Genomic DNA, 20,814 nt, shown 5'->3' with positions numbered 1-20,814 from the left:
AAAGAAATGCCTCCGGCGACACCTCGTGGCCGAAACATAAAGAAAAATAGAAAAGCGCGGCAAACAGAGTGATAATGGCTTAAAGCCCATTACTACGGCTGTTGTTAGGACTGAAAGTATACTGTTAATGATACTATTTACAAGATTTCAATGGCATATTATTTCGAAACAACTTAGTAAATTCAGCACGCAAGCAGGTGAATTACAGACATAAAAAAAAAATCATAACATCAACAACCTCTTATGTACTAAGAAAAATACATTAAATGTATTTATTTTCTTATTTCTTATAGTGAGATTTTCCGGAAGGAGGTTATAACAGGCAGGCCTTTCCAGAGAGTGTTTTGTTTTGATCCTAAAAAAGAGAGTTCATGCTTAACAGATGTTTCATTTCACCGCAGACCGCATACACCGCAGACTTTCAAATGATTATTTTATGAAAAGGACTTGTGATGAAGAATTCCTCTATGAAGCGTGTCATCTTTGTTATAAATGAAGTGTTGCTTACTACAGTCGATTGATTATTTTGACGCTGACTTTGCACATGCAAAAATCTCGACCGTGAACTCCCTTCTTATTTCGATTATCGTCACTAAGAAGAGTATGGGGGAGGGGAGTAGTTCGGCTGGCTTGTGTTGACGTTGGGGGCGGTGTTCTGTGAAGACGGGTGGAGTACAGGCGGCTCAGTCAGTTTTGGCTGCCCACCTAAAGGCGGTTGAGTTGGGTATGTGGTCATGACTCCCGGAACTTGCTGGCCCTGGACCACTGGCCCTGGTTGCACGACGTAATACACCGGCTGGGGTTGATTGGGTACTCCAACTACCCATCGAAAAAAAAAAAAGAGAGATGGAAAACAACAGAAATTTAATGGATAAGTGACCCTGAATCACAAAACCAACAAAAATCGCTAGACATGGATTTTCAGATAAGATTTTCAGATATGTTAATACTGCTTTATATTTCAATACACTATTCTATAAATGTGTTTCTTCCTTTTCATTCAAAGAAAATATTTATATGTCATCATTAACTTCAATTTTCTTTTAATAGGATTTAGAAAGAAGTGAATTACGTCCTACGACTATGGCCATCAAATTATTTTTTTTTTCTGTTTCTGTCTTTCACAAAAGGGCATATCTATATCTAAATTAGCTTATGTTTATTGTTTGGACGGCATGGAAGATCAACGATGCGGTAAAGACACAGGTTGACAGGTGTTTATTCAGTCGTTCATTTTCAACAAAGAGCGAATGCAAAACAACTCACTTGTTCAGAGAGTTTGTCAATAAGATGATTGCAGAATCCATTGTGTAAGAAAGACATACCTTGGAGTGTTGTGATACCAGCCTGTTGAGATGGTGGTCCACCAGCTGTAATTACGGCCTGATGTAAATGAAAGAAACAAAACAAACCATCAAAATGACAAAGAAAAAAAAATGCAAATGCAAATAAACCACTGATTTGGGGAAAGAATTCAGATTTGCGTGGTAAAGCTGCGGAAAGCCTATGAGCAAGTTTTAGGTGTGAAGGACATTATCCTCTGAAAAGACGATAGTTAAAAAACAAAACAAAACACACGTACTAATAATGTTTACAAATCAAATCAAATCAAGTCAAATGAAATGAAATCGCATCACATCAACCCACCGTTGTAGGCGGTGGAGGTGGAACACAGCATGAACAATTTTGTGCACAGCACGCTGCACACGACCCAGAGTCCCCTTGAGTCATTCTGACGTACGTGGCGCAACATACCAGCGAAAAAATGTCCACCATCAAGAGGAAAATGGATGTCATTATCAGAAATGCGTCGACGGTCTTCCGTCCTCCCTGGCAAGATACGGACAGAAAATATATGGCATAACAATTGTCTCTCATTGTTTTGCAATGTCTCTTTTTTTTTAGAAATAATTTCCGTCATAGAGGGACTATTTCTACAGTGATAATATTACTAAAATATACTATAAAACTCTACGAAAGCATTACTTTCGTTACGCAGATAAACAAACAAAATTTATTGCTTCGAAACAGTTCTACATTGTGAGTTACTGATAGAAACAACGAGCGTTAAAACAACAGTTGGAACGGAAATGTATATGTGACCCTCCATCATAAAACCAACAAATAGTCGTCAGACATAATTTTTTAGTTAAGGGCAGATTCTGAAAGAGCAGACTCTAAGCTTTAAAATGTTGTATACCTTAATTCATAAGGAATCCCCTAACCTATCCAAACACTGGATAAAAACACACACTCTGGAAAAGTGTGAATTGAGAAAAGAGGCTCTAAAGTACACAGTCTATTCTTGTGTTTAATCTTTACCAAGCCGTGCTATATGTATGATGAAAGGGACATGACGCAGGATGTAAAACAATGAAGAGATTATAAGCTGAAATTAAAGATACTCTATTAACACATTCTGTTCATGAATAATGCTAACTTTCAATGCAGTAGCATTTTCCTTTCAAAAGTTATAAAACTTGAAAGTGAAGAGTATGCGAAGGATTTCAAGAAATAAATAGGGGCCTCTGAGACATGCCTGATAATTCTACTCTCTTCCAAAAATGGGTTGTAGAAAAACTGCTGAAAACGCACCTTCCCATTCATGTTATGATCCCAAACTAAAGAATATTGTAGAAGAAGGGTAGCGCTTTCAGAAAATATGAAAAACTCAAGATTGACTCAGTTGACCCATTTCACCTTTATTTTTTGAGTCCTCACATAAAATTAAAGGGTGCGACTTTTTGTTCGTCCTGTCTAAACCATCTACAATCATCGTCATTGAGGAAAAAAAAATCATGATATCTCCTCATATTTTAGGCTTCATTGCAAAATTTCAACATTTAGAATGTTTTGTGATGTAACTGGCCAACACATATGCATCGAATTTGGATAAATCACTTCTCGACGGTAAATAGTACCTGATCTTACTGATCATAATGATAAGGTTGGAGTATTTGAGTAATCACAATGACACTACAACACAATAACACTCAAAATATCCTGTACCTATTTGAAGGAGTTCCACCGGATATTTAATCAGTTTTTCATCAACTCCTCTCCCCCCCCTTTTTTTTTTTTTTTTTTTTTTTTTTACAGAAAGATATTTTATTTTCAGTAGACCCATGTTTTAATTTGTACAGAAAATTGAGAAGTCAGGTCTCAGGACTGCGCCTTAAAGGTACTAGCCCACATTTGCAAACCCACGAAAATCAAAACTGCATAAAACAGGTCCAATATGACTTGAAGTATAAGTTATAACAGTAACATACCTCACCTGTCGCTCTTTGTCTATACCATTCGATAAAAGAGAGAAAATCATCGTTTTAAAATCAATTTTCAAACCGGGTCAACCCGACCCAAAATCGAATTACGAGCGCGGGCTATAGCTACGTACATTGTACATGTAACACGTACGTGGACCGGAGCTAGCGAGCGTTATACGCATGCATACGGATTACGGTGCATTTTCATTGATTTTTATGAAAGTAACGGACGAATTGGAACGAAATTTTGCACAGGTGTTACTGCAATCATACCCAAACTCCATGCTACCTATGAGACCAATTGCTGCAGGTTTACAAATGTGGGCTAATACCTTTAAGTAAAATATTGCTGATCTTTCGTTGAGGGTTTATATACATATACAAATATATATATATATATATATATATATATATATATATATATATATATATATATATAAAATAGCATACATACTTATGATACAGGCCGGCAGTGCATGACAAAAGTTATAGTGCACGTAAAATATAACGATTGCCAACGATAACCCACTATCGATTTGATATCGGTTTTTGCTCCCTCATTTCAATCATCAAGTACTGAATCCCGCACCTTATCGACGCGATTGCGCCACAATCACGATACCTTTTTTCGATACTATCGTTATTATCGAAGTTTGATCCATCGCCGCCAGCAACTATGTAGTACTGTAATGGGGGACTCGACTAGTTCGGCGGTAGATTTAAACATGGAAGCTGAAAACAACAGGTTTGCTACTCTAACAGAGACTGATCTAAGCGACATCTTGGACAATAAGGACGCAAAGAAAACTAAAGATGTCATAAAATACGCGCTTCGAATTTTGGAATCGTACTGCTCGGAAAAAGGAATCGGCCTGACGGATGTTGAAAGCAAGTCAGCCCAAGACTTGTGCCGCTTTCTGCGTACATTTTACGCGGAGGTGCGTAGGGGAAATGGGGAACTATACGCTAAGCGCTCTCTGATCACACTTCGTTATGGTCTTCAGCGACACTTTCAACAAACGCTTGACGTAAACATTTGTAGCGATGGTGACTTCAAAGGTGCAAATGATATGTTTAAAGCTGTGCTACACAAAGTGAAAGAGGCTGGGAAAGGATCCGTACGGCATAAGGACCCTATCACCGACGAAGATATGTCAAAAATCAAATCTTCACCTGCCGTCTCACCTACGACACCAAGGGGTCTCCAGAATAAGGTTTTCTTAGATCTAATGTTGCATTTCTGCAACAGAGGAAGAGAAAATCTCCGCAACATGAACAAGGGAGATTTTGCTGTCACAACTGACTCTTCGAATCAAAGGTATGTGTATCTGGCTAGAGACATGAAAACCAAGAATCACCGTGGGGAAGGGCTTGATGACGAAGAAAGTCAACAAGGTCGTATGTATGAGACCCATAAGGATGACTGCCCCGTTGAATCTTTCGTGAAATATGTCTCACACCTACATCCACACTGTGATGCATTGTGGCAACGACCAAAAGCAACCACAAGGCCTGGCCATCCATGGTACGACAATTCTCCCGTAGGTGTGAATACTCTTGCGAACAAAATGTCGTCGATTACTGCTGAAGCGCATTGTTCTAAAGTGTATACCAACCACTGCCTTCGGGCAACTTCAATTCACAAACTCGATAATGCTGGATTCGAAGCACGCCATATAATGGCAATCTCCGGGCACAAATCTGAGACAAGCATAAAGCATTATTCTCGAGTTGAGGAAGAGCAAAAGCGACGAATGAGTTTGACCATTTCTCGGGTCCAGTCGACGCCTACAATGCCTGCCACAAGCACGTGCTTGAATCCGGTTGCGCCTAGACCTGGTCCTACTCCTACTACTACTAACGTTAGCTCTGTCGCTCGCAGATCTAGGCCTACATCTAGTCCTAACGTTACGGCTGGACTCGCGTCACCCCACACTTCTCCTATCAACATCAGTTCCAACATAAGTAGATCTACTCACCAGCAACTTCATTTTCATGGATGCAAAGTCAAAATTTATTATCAGAAGTAAACGAACAAACTCAATGACGATGTGATGGGCATGGTCTCATGTTATAGGCCTAGAACTATGCCATTATGGAATTTCACGTTTGGATCTTGTGTTCGGTGTTCCAGAGCGTTAATTACGTATTAACTGTTGACTGTTAAGAGTTTCTACTGTTACTTCCGGATTTTGTCTACACAGCTTGAAAGAAACTGGTATTGGTAAGTGATCTGGACTTCCCTATTTCTACCTATTTTTATAATTCACCTGGGTATGTATGCTATTTTATATAACACATAGTGCATGAGTTCTTCTTGCACAATAACAATACAAGCACCTCCAAATTCTGAATTTGCCCTCAGGCAGTTATATTCAATTCGGCCTGCGGCCTCATTGAATATAACTGGCCTTCGGGACAAATTCAGAATTTGTCGGTGCTTATATATTGTTATAGTGCATTCAGCCTCATGCACTATATATATAATATATATATATATATGTATTACTGACGTACTAGATGTATTTTGTTAAAGATTTATAAAGAGGATCAAAGCCGTAATATTTTGAACAGTTCTGGGTCAGGTAACATAACGAAATTATTTGTTTGTCCGCTGACGCGGGCAGTGTTAGAATCAGCAATTACGATATACTCTCTAAAAATTCGAGTGAAGATATTCACTCTGGAAAGAGTGAATACAAAAAAGAGTGAATTTAGAGTGATAGTGGAATGAATTTTGATGGAAAATGTTCATTTTCACTCATTTTGGAGTGACCTCAGGGGTCAATCGAAGATTTTGGAGTGGTCATTGAGGGCACTCTAAAACGTGTGAAAATGAACATTTTCACTGAAAATTCACTCCAATTTCACTCTAAATTTACTCACTTTTTTTTTATTCACACCTTCAAGAGTAAATATTTTCACTGGATTTTTTTTTTTTTTAGAGAGTAGAGTGCAAAATATTAGTGTCTTGAAGAAAATATATCGCCTCGTCAGTAGTCATAATTATAATGATGATGATGATGATAATAATAATAATAACAATGTAATGATACTAATAACATGAACTTAGCAGAAACTTACAGGAGAGTAGTCACAGTAGTACCAATAGCTGGACGGCACGCAATACCAATTGCCGTAGTAGAAGTGTCTCTCAACAGGCTCCCAGCTTGCAGCGCAGATATAAACGATAAAGAGGGAAAAGGCACAGGCACATCCGAGTGAAGAAAAGACGATACAGGCCGTTATCTTCAACAAAGGTGAGGGGGTAGCCGCAGAGAGTGAAAAAAAAAACAGACGTGAAATGATCCAAAATAATTATGCAATAATAGGAAGGATTCGATAAGTTTATTACTTCGAAACAATCATTGTGATAACTCTATTAAGAAATAATAAGTTCCTGACTGATATTATTAGGTATCTGGAAGCAGGCACTTTACACACACAACTCCACACCAAGCCCACATATACGCATGCTTACCTACTCCCCTCATCCTGTCATCCAAAACATGTCTTCAAAAGCATCCCATAGCCATATGGCCAAGCAACACGCATTCACCGCATCTGTTCAGACCCTGACAAGACCTCTCACCACTTGGAACAACTAAAGACGCACCTCAAAGACAGAAATTACAATCCCAAAGTGGTAAACCAACAAATTTCGCGAGCATCACAAATCACTAGGGGAAATCTTCTCTCATACAAAGAAAGAACAACAAGCAACATACACTTTCCTATCACATACACACCCGCCACAGCCAACGTCTCGCGCATCATCCACAAACATTTTTCCATTATCAGCGAGTGCGATACCCTACAAAGTATCTCTCCAAGGCCACCCATCACATCCTACCGACGTAGTAGAACGCTACGGGACATGCTTGCGAATGCCAAATCAGCCAAACAACACACTCCAGCCACAGACCATGAATAACATACACAAACTAAAACAATATCCATGCTTGTAGACACAATTCACGAAGACGCCCTACAGAGCTCTGAAAGCACAACAAACACCAACTCACACACTTCTCTAAGCCCACCCCACCTAACCCCACCACAGATCCACATTACGCTTACAGACATCAGCTCTTCAACGCCTGGTTTGTACCAATGCAAGTCAAAAAATGCATCCTGCACCAGCACATCCAAGACACACACACATTCACTAGTTCATCAACAAAGAAAACCTACTTCATCACAGGCCATACAAAATGTAAATCCTCTTGGGTAATATACCTCATCACATGCTGTCAATGTGGCCTACAGTATGTTGGAAAAACTCAAACGTTTCTGTACACCCGCCTAAACAACACACGCTCTGAGATTATCAACCACAACATCTCCAGCCGCAAAATCCTTCCCTACACCTTACACTTCAACCTACCAAATAATTCAGTTCAGGATGTACAAATCACAACTCATCAAAAAGAAGGAAAGCCATATCATACTCAAACGAGAATTATATTGGACATCCAATTTACACACCTTACGCCCACATGGAATTAATGCCGATCCTTAAAGGGAACAAAAACCCAAAGAACAATGTGGACTGACTAAAAAGCATTAACATTAGTAGAACACATTTAAGTGTTTTGGTGTTGGAACCGCTGGATGAGGAGACTACTAGAGGTTATGACGTATGAGTGGACAACAATATAAAGAAACCCTAACATTATGTCAGTATAAAGTTGATGGAATGTGTTATTTTCATGAAAAATGACTTTTTTAAAATTGAATTCCCTTTATAGTTTCTTGACATTGTAGTCCACTCATAACCTCCAGCAGTCTCCTTGCCCAGCAGTTCCAACACCAAATCTTCAAATTCATAACTTTTGCATTGATTGCCCGATTTTCCTCAAACTTTCACTGATGTGTTCTTCTAATGTTACTGCTTTCACTCAATCCACATTGCTCTTTGGGTCTGCTTTCCCTTTAAATTTTCATTCGCCACCCTCTCATCATTTTCATAGGTCCTGTTTTAACCTAGCACCCAGAACCTATGAAAAGTGTTGATGATTATTGCGTATTCACTTATGTTTACAATGTCAAGAATAAAGGGGTTGAATGAAATAATAGGAATAATATTCATGTTTTCTGAGTAAGGATTGTATAATTATATTATGTATCTAGGATCGGTCGCATTATGATATGTTCATGTATGGATATCTGCCTCTGTATTAAAAGCACATCTATGTATTATCCACACGTGTGTTTTCGTAATACGTGTGTATAATTTGAAAGCGCGTGGATAATTGTATATATGTATGCAAGTGCACGAGAGTGTATACACTTGTGTGTACATACTTACGTATGTACACATCCACCCATATACATTGCTTATAAAGTTTGTGTGTATTTCACTGCACGCACACATTCACTGCATGATCTTGGACAAATTAATGTAAGAAAGAAGTTGAGTATAATGATTAATCTGATTCAAGTTCTTTGCGCCATCAACGTCCCAAATACTCCTAGCCACATCACCCCTCACACTTCACTACCCCCACATTACGTTTGCGACCCCCTCACACCCATCCCTCTGACACCACACCACACAGAGCAAGCATATCCCAACGCCTTAAAAGGTAACCAGTGTGTTTTAACTTATGTTGGTATTTCCAATGATTTCATTGCAATGATTACCGCTATTATTGTTTATACTATACTGATAATACTGTTCCATTATTTTCACTGAAAGTGTATGGGATAGTATTGCCTTTCCGTTGCTTTTTATATTTGTTTGATTTCTTTGATTTTCTTTTACCTTTGTTTTTGCCTCATTGTGTTTAAATGTATGTACATTGGTGTGAATGTCATGTTGCTGTCTATATTCCGTTTGATTAGCCTCTTATTATCATTTTTTTATTCTTATTTTGCCTTATTCTGTTCAAATGCATGCAAGTTGGTTGCTTTTCTGCTTTTATGTTTATGTCTCATCAAGCCCTTGAAAAAGACTTGTTACACAGTCGAAAGCTTGGGAGAAGAAAAGGCCATAGCGATCATTACTGCAAGGTCTGCGAGTCATTCCTCCGTCACACATATGTGTGTATATATATATATATATGTATATATATATATATGAAGAGTTTGTTTGCAAAAACTGATAAGTCCATATTTGCCAAATGGAGATATTTGCGATTAAAGGTCAAGAAAAATAAAGAGAATAATAAGAAAATATTTGCTTCTTTTGACCATAACTTCAAAAGTGTACGTTTATATGTAGTGACCAATATATCATTTAAAAGGTATTATTTTGTACTTTATTACAGAGACCATACTTCAAAATCTTCAAAAATGGACTTATCGGTTTTTGCAAACAAACTCTTCATATATATATATATATATATAGAGAGAGAGAGAGAGAGAGAGAGAGAGCGATGTTATTAATTAGCTTTCGTGTATGAATGTATTATTATTGTTATAATTACTATTATAATTACAATTATTACTTTTATCCAGTTTATGCTAATATATTTGGAAAATGAAAGAGAACAGGTTTAATCACGAGGTAAAGATTACTCTCCTAATTTGCCTATTTTGTCAGGAAAATGCTTCAGAAATTCATACATATGTCAGAAACAGGTTTGGACACGTCAAATCTCTGTATTTTACCACAACAACAACAACATCAACAACAAAAGGAATTAAACCGTAGTCATTGGTAACATTCCAGAACATCCAACAAAAATTGAAAATGGTTATCCTCGCAGATAACAAATCAAATATGTAACTTACCGCAGATCTCCGTTGAGATTTGGACGCAACAAGACCCGAGATGCCTCCTGGTGTGAAAAACTGAAAAGATATAAAAAGACAATCATACTGACCTAAACATGTATAGAGATGCTTGAATGAGAACAAATCAAAAACAACAAAGCAGAAACATTATATATCATACAAACACATGCACTAAGCAATTTAAGAAATTGATCGGTAACCGAATAAAGACAAACAAATAGTGAACACGTAAATGAGGTCATTATGCAAGCAATCATAATAAGTGTTTCCTTTTCACCAAAATATTTTTTTTTCTGTGTGTTTGGTGTGTGAATCTTAATTTGCAAGATATCCTTACAGTTAACTGACAGAGAAGACACTCATTTAAGTAGATTATATAAGTGGTCGTGCATCACAAAACGAACAAAATGTCGCACGTGAGGACTCAAAAAAAGTGAAATGGTCAATCTTGAGTTTTTCATATTTTCTGAAAGAGCTCTCCTTCTTCTACATTACCCTTCAGTCAGGGATCTTAACATGAATTGGAAAGTGTATTTTTAGCAGTTTTTCTACAATCCCTTTTTTTTTTGGGGGGGGGTGGGAGTACAGCGATAAGGTATGTCTTAGAGGCCACTTTTCATTTCTTGAAATCCTTTGTACACTCTTTACTTGTTTAATAACTTTTGAAAGGATGACGCTACTGCTTTGAAAGTATCATGGGCAGAATGTTGTATAGAACATGCTCAATTTCAGCTGATAATCTGATAATCCTTTAATTGTTGTTGCTCGTATGGTTTACATCCTGTGTTTTGTCCCTCTTATGGCACAGGTAGCAGGGCTTGGTTAAGAGTAAGCACTTGAATTGTCCACGTACTTCAGAGCCTGCTTTCTCCGTTCACACTTTTCCAGAGTGAGTGCTTTCTTTCCAGTGTTTAGGTATGTTAGGGGAGTCCATTCGAATCAAGTTATACATCATTTTAAAACTTACAGTCTGCTCACATTCTGATCATTAAAACATTCATGCCAACTTTGAAAGCAGTAGCCTTATTCCTTCAAAAGTTATTAGACTTGAAAGTGAAGAGTGTGCAAAGGGTTTAAAATAAAAAGGGGTCTCTGAGTCTAAGACGTACCTGATCTCACTACTCTACAAAAAAAAAAAATGGTTTGTGGAAAAACTGCTGAAAATGCTCTTTTCCAATCATCTCATTTCAATATAGAAGGAGGGTAGATCTTTCAGAAAATATGAAAAACTCAATAAATGACTTGGTTGACCAGTTTCACTTTTTTGAGTCCCCATGTAAAATCAAGTTATGCGACTTTTTGTTCGTTTTGTGATGCACCGCCACATATATATGAAGAGTTTGTTTGCAAAAACCGATAAGTTCATATTTGCCAAATGGAAATATTTGCGATTAAAGGTCAAGAAAAATAAAGAGAATAATAAGAAAAATTTTGCTTCTTTTGACCGTAACTTCAAAAATATACCTTTATATGTAGTGACCAATATATCATTTAAAAGGTATTATTTTGTACTTTATGACAGAGATCGTACTTCAAAATCTTCAAAAATGGACTTATCGGTTTTTGCAAACAAACCCTTCATATATATCCATATTGTTTATAAAAGGTAATGAAGCACATCCTAATGATATAACTTTACAGTCCGCACGCCTAAGAATGTCCATATTCTAATTTTGACAGTGCAAAGTCTACTTTCGATCCTCTGCTTGGGTTAATGATAAACTTGCTTTATAGATTATCCTCGAAACTCACACAAATATCCATCCATGTCATCCAAATACGCACATTGACATGTGATGATTAAAGGAATTAACTTCCACAGACCACGTACGCTCCCAACACAAAAGATGGTATTTAGTCTGGCTATCTCAAATTAACTATCAGATGAATTGACACTGCGATAGTATGCAGATATAACACCCAGTCAATTCCTTCAAATCGTTCATCCAATATTCTGCCCATGATTCTATGATAATTATATTAATTTCCCTCAATGATGTATGCCTATAGATTGCGTCCTGTGAGATCTCATAAATGCGTGAAATACAATGCAGATTCTATACATATGAAACTATTTTAACATTAGGAAGTGCTATGTGTAAAACTAAGCATGTTTGCCGCAGTTGAGTCCTTTTTACTTATTTGTTTGATACGAGTATGTGGGTGGACAAGGGATATTTGCTACATTTCCCTTTGATTTGATCCAATCTTCAACAATTTAACGTAATAAATATAAGTCAAAACTGAAATTGTTTTCATTCGCTAATTATACATTCATGCGTGCATAATAATGTACTTTCTTTGTTTTCTTGTACTTCAAACGATATAAAAATACAATTTGTCAAATGTTTACAGTGCACCATACATGTTCTTTCGTTGGATGGAAATAAGATGAAATTGAATTGAAAGTGACTTTACCACAACGGCAGTCCAAATTGGCGTGGCAAAGTATGAATATTTTGCCATGATGATAATTGCTATGACGCCGAAGAGGCAGAGGAGGCCTGCCCCAACCAGCTGCAGTATACTTTGCACCTGTTGAAACATGATTTACATAGATACATTTATTAATTTTATGTCTGGCACCTATTTATGATTCTTAATACAGTTGGATGATAGCTGCATTGGCTATACACACGTTAAGAAATAATGAAACACATGTAAATATTTCTGCCATTCAATTGTATGAATTTTTGAGATGTCACAGAAAAAAAAATGTAAAGAAGAATTGATGCTGGAATGCTATTATATCTCGAGTCAATAATTCGCAAGTACTTCACACCTATGTCTTAATAGTATCCGTCGCTTTCAAAGTTATATCCCTGCCCACAAATAATGTAGACTTTGTCCCGAAAACCATTCTTAATTGTAGATTTCTTGGTCTTTGATGACTACCTGACGTACTATTTTTTTTTTTTCAACAAGAAAAAGTTCTTGTTTCATTTCGATGTATAATGTAGGCTATTTGGAGAGGTACATTTCATGCACATATTTTTCATTGAGGTTCAAGATTTCCTTTCACATCTTTCTCAATGAGGGGGCATAAAGGATCGTTAACGATTGTGGTCTCTCCTTTTGTCATATATTCAATATGATTCTCTTTGACGTACTTTACTATGACCGAAAAAATGATAGCAAGATGTTAACGTTACACATCGTCATTTGTCCCGATCTTGGAGATGAAACTTGAATCATTGCAACATGTCTCAACTTGTTTCAACTTCAACTTGGATGGAGCAGTACCCTTTCTGCGCTACCTTCAATCATGTTAGAATCGTTCGATGTAAAAACAGACCGTATAATTGTGTTACATGTATAAAATGCAGACTGTTCCGAATGGCCCAACAGTGTGAGATCTTTTGGCCTATAGGCTTTTTTGAGAGTCATGTTTTGTTTTGCTTATATTTACATCTTGTTCCATTTTCATGGATTCTCCAGTTATTGTTTGCTTCTCAATGCACTTTCTGAGATTTGTTCAAGTAAATGAGTCGTTGAAGAATCTGCATACAAAATGAAGTCATTGTGTTTCAAATTGTAGGAACCTATATTAGATTACGGCTTCAAGTCAAAATAGACAGCGGTCTATTGGTAAATTGATATATGCTGCAAATGCATCACATAAGAAGTGGAAGTAGGACGTTACCTTGACATCACTTCTGATACTGCCACCATTACATGACACTGGCAAATTAGGTCTTAGGCAGATTTATGTATAAGGAAAGGTGTATGAAATCAGCGTATTCCCGGCGCTCCTTACTTGAGTTAAAATTAAATAGCACACATTGTCAACTGATTTAGATAGTATTTTGAGAATTATGTATAATACATATTTGCTGCTGGTGCACTTCTGCTTTGATTTTCATTCACAAAGAGTAGAATTTGACATATATATATATATTTTTTTTATATATATTTTTTTAGCTTACCCGCATGTTCTTTTTAGTTGCTCGTAGCCTCGCCTCATTCGTACTTGGTGTGACGGTTGTAGTCACGTGTGCTGTCGGTTGCCCGGGAGGGAGCTGTACAGTCGCCATCAATTCCCTTATCGTCAATGCATTTGGCCAAAATGAGTATGAGTGTTGGTCAAAATTAGGAATAAATGAAATGATCCAAAGAAAAAGAAAGGAAAAAAAAACCGACGAGAGTATGAGATAAGAGGATTAAGAATAGGGGAAGTGACAAACAACGTCACTTACATTCCAAAGTGTATTTGTGACCCTGCACCACAAAACCAACAAAAGTCGCCAGACATGACTCTAAGCTTTATAATGATATTTAACTCGATCCAAATGGACTCTCCTAACCTCTCTAAATATTGGAAAGAAAGTACACACTCGGGATAAGTGTGAACTGAGAAAAGAGGCTCTGAAGAACAGTGTCTAATCAAGCATTTAATCGCGATGAATGGAGCAAATGAACAGCATGAGCACCACCGGAGCAACAACAATGAAGAGATTATAAGATTAAGCTGAAATTGTGCATGCTTTATTAACACATTCTGTTGATGATCACTGCTAATTTTCAAAGCAGTAGCGTTATCTCTTCTAAAGTTATTGGAGTTGAAAGTGATGAGCATGGACAATGTTTTTAAGAAATAAAAAGAGGACTCTTTGAGAAACACCTAATCACACCATTCTACCAAAAAGTGTTCCAGAAAAAACTGTCAAAAGCCCAATTTCCCTTTCGCTTGATGATCCCAAACTTTAGTATAATGTAGAAGAAGACTTGCTCTTCTGTTCATAAAATATGAAAAAGTCAAGATTGGCTAGGTTGACCTATTTCACCTATTTTCATCTCTCACTCAAAATCAGTGCGTGCGACTTTTTGTTCGTTTTGTGATGCACGGTCACATATAACCTGATCAAGGATAAAATCCCTACACCGTATAGTCTTGAATTTATTCTAGACGGGCTGGGCATGGAGTGTTATAAACTCGAAATACTCCAGACACTTTTCTTTTTTTTTTCAATTCCTTACAGGGAACATTCAAAACAAAAACAACAACAACAACACAACAACGTTGAAATAACTGCAGATTCTTACCTGCCTAATGCTTCTGCTAAATTTCAAAAATAATACACAGCAGATTGTTCACTCCTGCTGAATTGTACAGATCCCGCTGTGCCAGGAAGCACAGGTTGCAAATCCACTCCCGTGAGAAGGCTCTTTGTCTTGAATTATTACTAACTAGACTTTGCACCTCTGACTAAACATAATGGTAGTGGCACGACGTACCGCTAGGGATAATTTGTTAGTCCAAATTTAAACAAACATACGAATAAACCATGCGGACAGATATATTTTTAGCACATTAGCCAGTCACACTTTGACTTCATTTTGTATTTTTGTTCCATGTAGACCACACAAAGAGATATTCATTGCTGTCATATGCAAATTGATCATGAATTAAATGATGTATGAAGGGGCAAAGAAAAAGACAAGCTTAGTTGCATACTTCATTTTTGGTGCATTTCCTTCAGTCAGAAATTCAAGAGTGTAAAAATCGTTTGATCAAGACTACAGCAACAACGAAACAGCACAAAACCAAACAAAAGAAACAGCATCGTCTGTATAGTTGGAGACAGGTTAATTACGATGTTTTGATTGTGCGTTAAGATATTCAAAAACCTTTTCTTCGATATACTTGTCTGCAATTGAATTCATATCATAAAAAATCCACGTGCTGGTAAATTACAACAGGTATTTTTTTTTTATTGAATGGATTCATTAATAGGATTCATATTTGTGGTGTAAACTAAAATAAAATGTAGACAATAAGCGTGTCTTTGGTTTTGTTACTTGTTTGAATAGGTGATCAATAAATTTGTTACTTTGTACAGCGATACCTATTATTGAATTTGTATTATATGAATAATGGTGAATAGAGACTAGTAAATTATACCTATCGCAATGTTTTTATTACCAGGAACAGTAATCTCAATGAAAAATGACTTAGCCACCGACCCCCTCTAGCCTTCTTTTTTTTTTTTTTTTTTTTTACATTTTCATTTCTCCTTTGCTCTCCAATCCCTACACCTTATTCTATACAGCTTGCCTCAGTCTTGCCTTATATTCATCCCTTTTTTACCGATTTCTCACATTTAATCTATATAATCTATCTAACACTTTTTGCAAGTTAACGGAAAAATCCACCTTAATATACATAAGAATTGAGTGGTTGCAACAATTTTAGTACAACACATCAGTGAAAGTTTGGGTAAAATCGGAGAATCCGTTCAAAAGTTATACATTTTTAAAATATCTGCTCAGTCATTGCTGGATAGGAAGATTATCACAGTGTATGATGCCATATGGGTAGAACGACATAAGGAAAAATGAAAAGAGAATTTCACAATATATATATATATATATATATATATATATATATATATATATATATATTTTTATTTTTTTTAATTTTTTTTTTTTGCAAAAACAAGTGCACATTTCCTCTACTTGTCACTGACGTATGATAAAGGTCATGTTATTTCCCCTGCCATATTCATGAAAGAGGCAAGTCAAGTGTTGTTTTATCATTTGAGAAAAGTGAAAGTATATTAATTTTTCTTTATTTTTTTTATTGTTGTACACATGTGACATCACAAGCTGTAGTAGTGTTCTCATCCAGCAGTGACTGAGCAGAAACTTAAAAGAAAGTATAACAGTCTCAAACTCTCACTGGTGTGTTCTAATAATATTGCTGCATTCACTCCATCCGCATGTCTATGAAGGTGGACTTGTCCTTTAATTACGGAACAAACCCTTCTCCTTGCTTTTCTCTGATGAGGCATAACGTTGCTACATATATTTTTCATCAGTCGGATCGTGGACATACCATTCACTTAAGCTTGCGTTATTGAATTAAAAAGAGCCAATGATCATAGTTTTTTTTTCTCTTTCTACGTTTTCACAATAATCTCTGAAAAGTTCTCAAAGTTCTCTGATAGTGTCTTACCGTACAAACACAAAAATGAAGTAGCTATTACTTAATTTTGTTTTGTAACTAATTGGCTTCAGAATGACAACACTAGATGCATTTGATAGAATTTCATCTTTGAGAAGGGGGATTTTTCAGACATGTAAAACAAGATGTACCGTGGTAAAAACTGATTTCTTACCACAAGCCATTGCAACTGAAATGGTAGGCTTTGTACGTTTCACGCTTTTTCTTAAAGGGGATGGCTAGTAATCGATCAGTGGGAATTGGAACTGGGAGGATTGGAAAAATCATCCCTCAGCAATCCCACTGATTCACACTGATCAGTTACTAGCCATCCCCTTTAACGGACATATACCTAGCAAATAGTTAAAATCATCAATTTGCACTTTAGCTGTTGTCCTCGTAGGTGAAATATTAAACAACTAAAAGGTGCCTACAGGTTATTTGAAACATGTGAGTTGTGAACATAAGAAGTTGCCTGACTTTAAAATCGAATGCAGCAGTGAATAGCATTATGAGCATTAATAAATTCGGAAATGAAAGCACATGAGTGGACCGAAGTGTTTCTTTGGTAGTCGTGAAGTAGATTGTGGTTGCACATTACGTCATATTAGGAAATTATCAATGTTCCAATACATTATAGACGACGTAAATCTTTACAATACGTCACGATTCATCAAGCATGGAAGATATGATATACGCTTATTTACTGAATTTTCTTCTTTCTTCTTATTCTAATACAAAGCAAGAAAAGATTCTAATCAGTTCAGAACCGTCCACCTACTTTCTTTGGGGCTAAACTTTTGAGATTTGATCGTTCTAAATCTAGTTTAGCATGAAAAGTGAAAGTATAGATAATACAAAACACGTTCAATTGAATACCATGAAATATGTTATCTATACCGCATTAGATTTCGTATGTACATGTATTCGAAATTACAATCCAATAGTGCAAGTTAACCACAACAAAACTAAATTATGTACACATTCTCACATGTTTGCTTGCTGTTAGCGAACTTAAAAATTGAAATAAGATAAGGAATAACAAAAGTAAAAAAAAAAAAAAATGTCATGGAGAGTAGTATGCCTGTATGCATGGTTCTATAAATATTTGCAAAATACGTCATTACAATGTGAAATAACAGTTTCGTGGTTATAACTGAAAGAAAAATTAAAATGACATGTCTGTCACAAATATGTTGAGTGGATACTTAGGTTTCGTTTGAATCGATGACTACATTTTTGCAGAGCAGGTATAATGGGAATTTATCATTTGTACTAGCATTTCACCTTTTCCCTATGGCCGCATGGTCAACATTATATCAATACTAATTACTAGCTGGTAACATCTATTTTCCTGTCATTGCTTTGAACTATTTCCAATATCTGGGGAAAATGTGACATTCGAAACAAAAATAAAAAAAAAAAGATAAAAGAGCACGGCAACAGAATGATAATGGTTTAAAGCCCATTGCTCGGCTATCGGTCGGACTGAAAGTATACCGTAAATAATTCTATTCACAAGATTCCAATGGCATATTATTTCGAAACAACTTAGTAATTCAGCAAGCAAGCACGTGAACTACAGAAAAAGAAATCATAACGACAACAACCTCTTATGTACTAAGAAAAAAAATAAAACAAATGTATCTATTTCTTTATTTCTTATAGTGAGACTTTCCGGATGGAGGTTATAACAGGCACGCGTTTCCAGAAAGTGTTATGAATTGATCCTAAAAAGGGAGGTCACGCTCAACAGATGTTTCATTTCACCAATACACCAGAGACTTTCGAATATCGTTAAAAAAGAATTGTTGTGAAGAAGTCCTCGTTGAAGCTTGCCATCTTTATAATAAATGAAATGTTGCTTACCACAGTCGATTAGTTAAAACACAGTGCTCAACATTCCAAATCCTAATTTGCCTTAGCGTTCTTTTCATTTATTGATTTGGTCATTTGAAGAAACACAAATGTTCTGACTTGACCCTGACTTTGCACATGCGCAAATTGCAACCGTGAACTCCCTTCTTAATTTTTATGGTCGTCGCTAAGAAGAGTACGGCGGAGGGGAGTAGTTCGGTTGGCTTGTGTGAACGTTGGGGGCGGTGTTCGGAGAAGACGGGTGGAGTACAGGGCTGGCGGCTCAGCCAGTTTTGGCTGCCCACCTAAAGACGGTTGAGTTGGGTATGTTGTCATGACTCCCGGAATCTGCTGGCCCTGAACTGGTCCTAGCTGCACGACGTAATACACGGGCTGGGGTTGACTGGGTATTCCAACTGCTCATCCAAATGAAAAAAAAAATGCGAGACGGAAAACAACAGAAAGATAATGAATACAATTAAAGTTACCCTGCATCACAAAACCAACAAAAAGTCGCCAGACATGGATTGTTAGATAAGGGCAATACTCAAAGAAACATTGATCAAAATTACTATATGAATCTCTTGTACACTGTTTTGTATTTCAATATACTATTATATAATGTTTCTTCTAATATTATTCATTCAAGGAAAATATTCATATGTCATCGCAAACTTCAATTTTCTTTTAAAAGGATTTAGAAAGAAGTGAGTTACTTCCTACAACTATATGGCTATCAACTTAATGATTTTTTCTGTTTCTCTCTTTCACAAAAGGGCACATCTATTTCAAAATTAGGTTATGTTTATTGTTTGGACGGCATGGAAGATCAACGATGCGGTGAAGACAGAGGTTGACAGGTGTTAATTCAGGCTTTGCTTTTTCAACATTTGATCAGAGAGTTTGTCAATAAGGTGATTACAGAATCAACAGTGTAAAAAAGACATACCTTGAAGGGTGGTAATATACCAGCATGTTGAGATGGTGGTCCTCCAGCTGTAATTATGGCCTTGTGTAAATGAAAGAAACAAAACAAACCATCAAAATGACATAGAAAAAAATAAAAATGCAAATAAACCGCTAATTTGGGAAAAGAATTTAGATTTGTGTGGTAAAGCTGCGAAAAGCCTATGAGCAAGTTTTAGGTGTGAAGGACATTATCCTCTGAAAAGACGATAGTTTTCAAAAAACATAAGGACTAATAATGTTTACAAATCAAATCAAATCAAGTCTAATCAAATCAAATCACATCACATCAACCCACCGTTGTAGGCGGTGGAGGTGGAACACAGCAGGAACAATTTTGTGCACAGCATGCTGCACACGAGCTAGAGTCCCCTTCAGTCATTCTGACGTACGTGGCGCAATATACCAGCGGAAAAATGTCCACCACAAAGAGGAAAATGGAAGTCACTATGAGAAATGCGTCGATGGTCATCCGTCCACCCTGGCAAGATACGCCACTGTGCAAAGTATTCTCAGAATAATCTATTTGACAGTGTTCTACCTCAGCTTTAATATTCATGAAGAGTGAATTGTAACTTCTGGCTCACCCTCACGCTTTCTTGAGTTGCCCGTAGCCTCCCCTCATTCGTATGTGGCGTGACGGTTGTAGCCACTTGTGCTGTTGGTTGCACGGGAGGGAGCTGTACAGTCGCCATAGCTTCCTTATCGTCAATGCATTCGGCCAAAATGAAAATGAGTGTTGGACAAAATTAGGACAAAAATGAAATGTATCAAAGAAACAGAAAAAAAAGAGTATGAAATATGAGGAATGAGAATAGGGTTAATGACAAACAACGTCACTTACATTCGAAAGTGTATATAACCTGATCAAGAATGAAATCCCTATGTCGTATCGTCTTGCATTTGTACTAGACGGGCTGAACATGGAGTGTTATACACTCGAAATACTTCAGACACTTCTTTGTTTTGTTTGTTTTCTATTCTGTATAGGGAACCTTACAAAACAACAACAACAGCAGCAACAACAACAACAACAACAAC

The 20,814-nt window shown here is 36.7% G+C and overlaps 2 protein-coding genes and 1 pseudogene across 2 annotated transcripts; 1 reads left to right on the top strand and 2 right to left on the bottom strand.

Moving 5' to 3' along the window:
• Positions 1–592: 592 nt before the first annotated feature.
• On the bottom strand, positions 593–14,041 carry LOC140226509 (uncharacterized). The gene is made up of 7 exons (XM_072306967.1): positions 13,934–14,041; positions 12,426–12,542; positions 10,005–10,064; positions 6,351–6,515; positions 1,648–1,830; positions 1,326–1,383; positions 593–819 (listed from the first exon to the last, which is right to left on the bottom strand). The coding sequence occupies exons 1-7, from the start codon at positions 14,039–14,041 to the stop codon at positions 593–595; spliced, it is 918 nt and encodes a 305-aa protein (XP_072163068.1).
• On the top strand, positions 3,956–5,296 carry LOC140246994 (uncharacterized). Its single transcript, XM_072326297.1, has one exon. It carries the CDS (start codon positions 3,956–3,958, stop codon positions 5,294–5,296), a length of 1,341 nt encoding a protein of 446 aa, XP_072182398.1.
• A 4,953-nt stretch (positions 14,042–18,994) lies between the features above and the next one.
• On the bottom strand, positions 18,995–20,468 carry LOC140226715 (uncharacterized; annotated as a pseudogene).
• Positions 20,469–20,814: the final 346 nt, after the last annotated feature.

Source organism: Diadema setosum, chromosome 3 (genome assembly GCF_964275005.1).
Source record: "Diadema setosum chromosome 3, eeDiaSeto1, whole genome shotgun sequence".
In the NCBI taxonomy this organism is placed as follows: Eukaryota; Metazoa; Echinodermata; class Echinoidea; order Diadematoida; family Diadematidae; genus Diadema; species Diadema setosum.
The sequence above is the reverse complement of the archived record's forward strand: the minus strand, read 5'-3'. Positions and strand labels throughout refer to the sequence as shown.

What these genes read in the sequence shown, in the direction of transcription:
- LOC140246994 (XM_072326297.1), top strand. Translation starts at nt 3,956, where the DNA reads ATGGGGGACTCGACTAGTTCGGCGGTAGATTTAAACATGGAAGCTGAA.
- LOC140226509 (XM_072306967.1), bottom strand. Translation starts at nt 14,041, where the DNA reads ATGGCGACTGTACAGCTCCCTCCCGGGCAACCGACAGCACACGTGACT. An exon ending in CAACTAAAAAGAACATGCGG is followed by an intron (nt 12,543 to 13,933) that starts GTAAGCTAAAAA and finishes ATGTTTCAACAG; the next exon opens with GTGCAAAGTATACTGCAGCT. An exon ending in CAATTTGGACTGCCGTTGTG is followed by an intron (nt 10,065 to 12,425) that starts GTAAAGTCACTT and finishes ATATCTTTTCAG; the next exon opens with TTTTTCACACCAGGAGGCAT.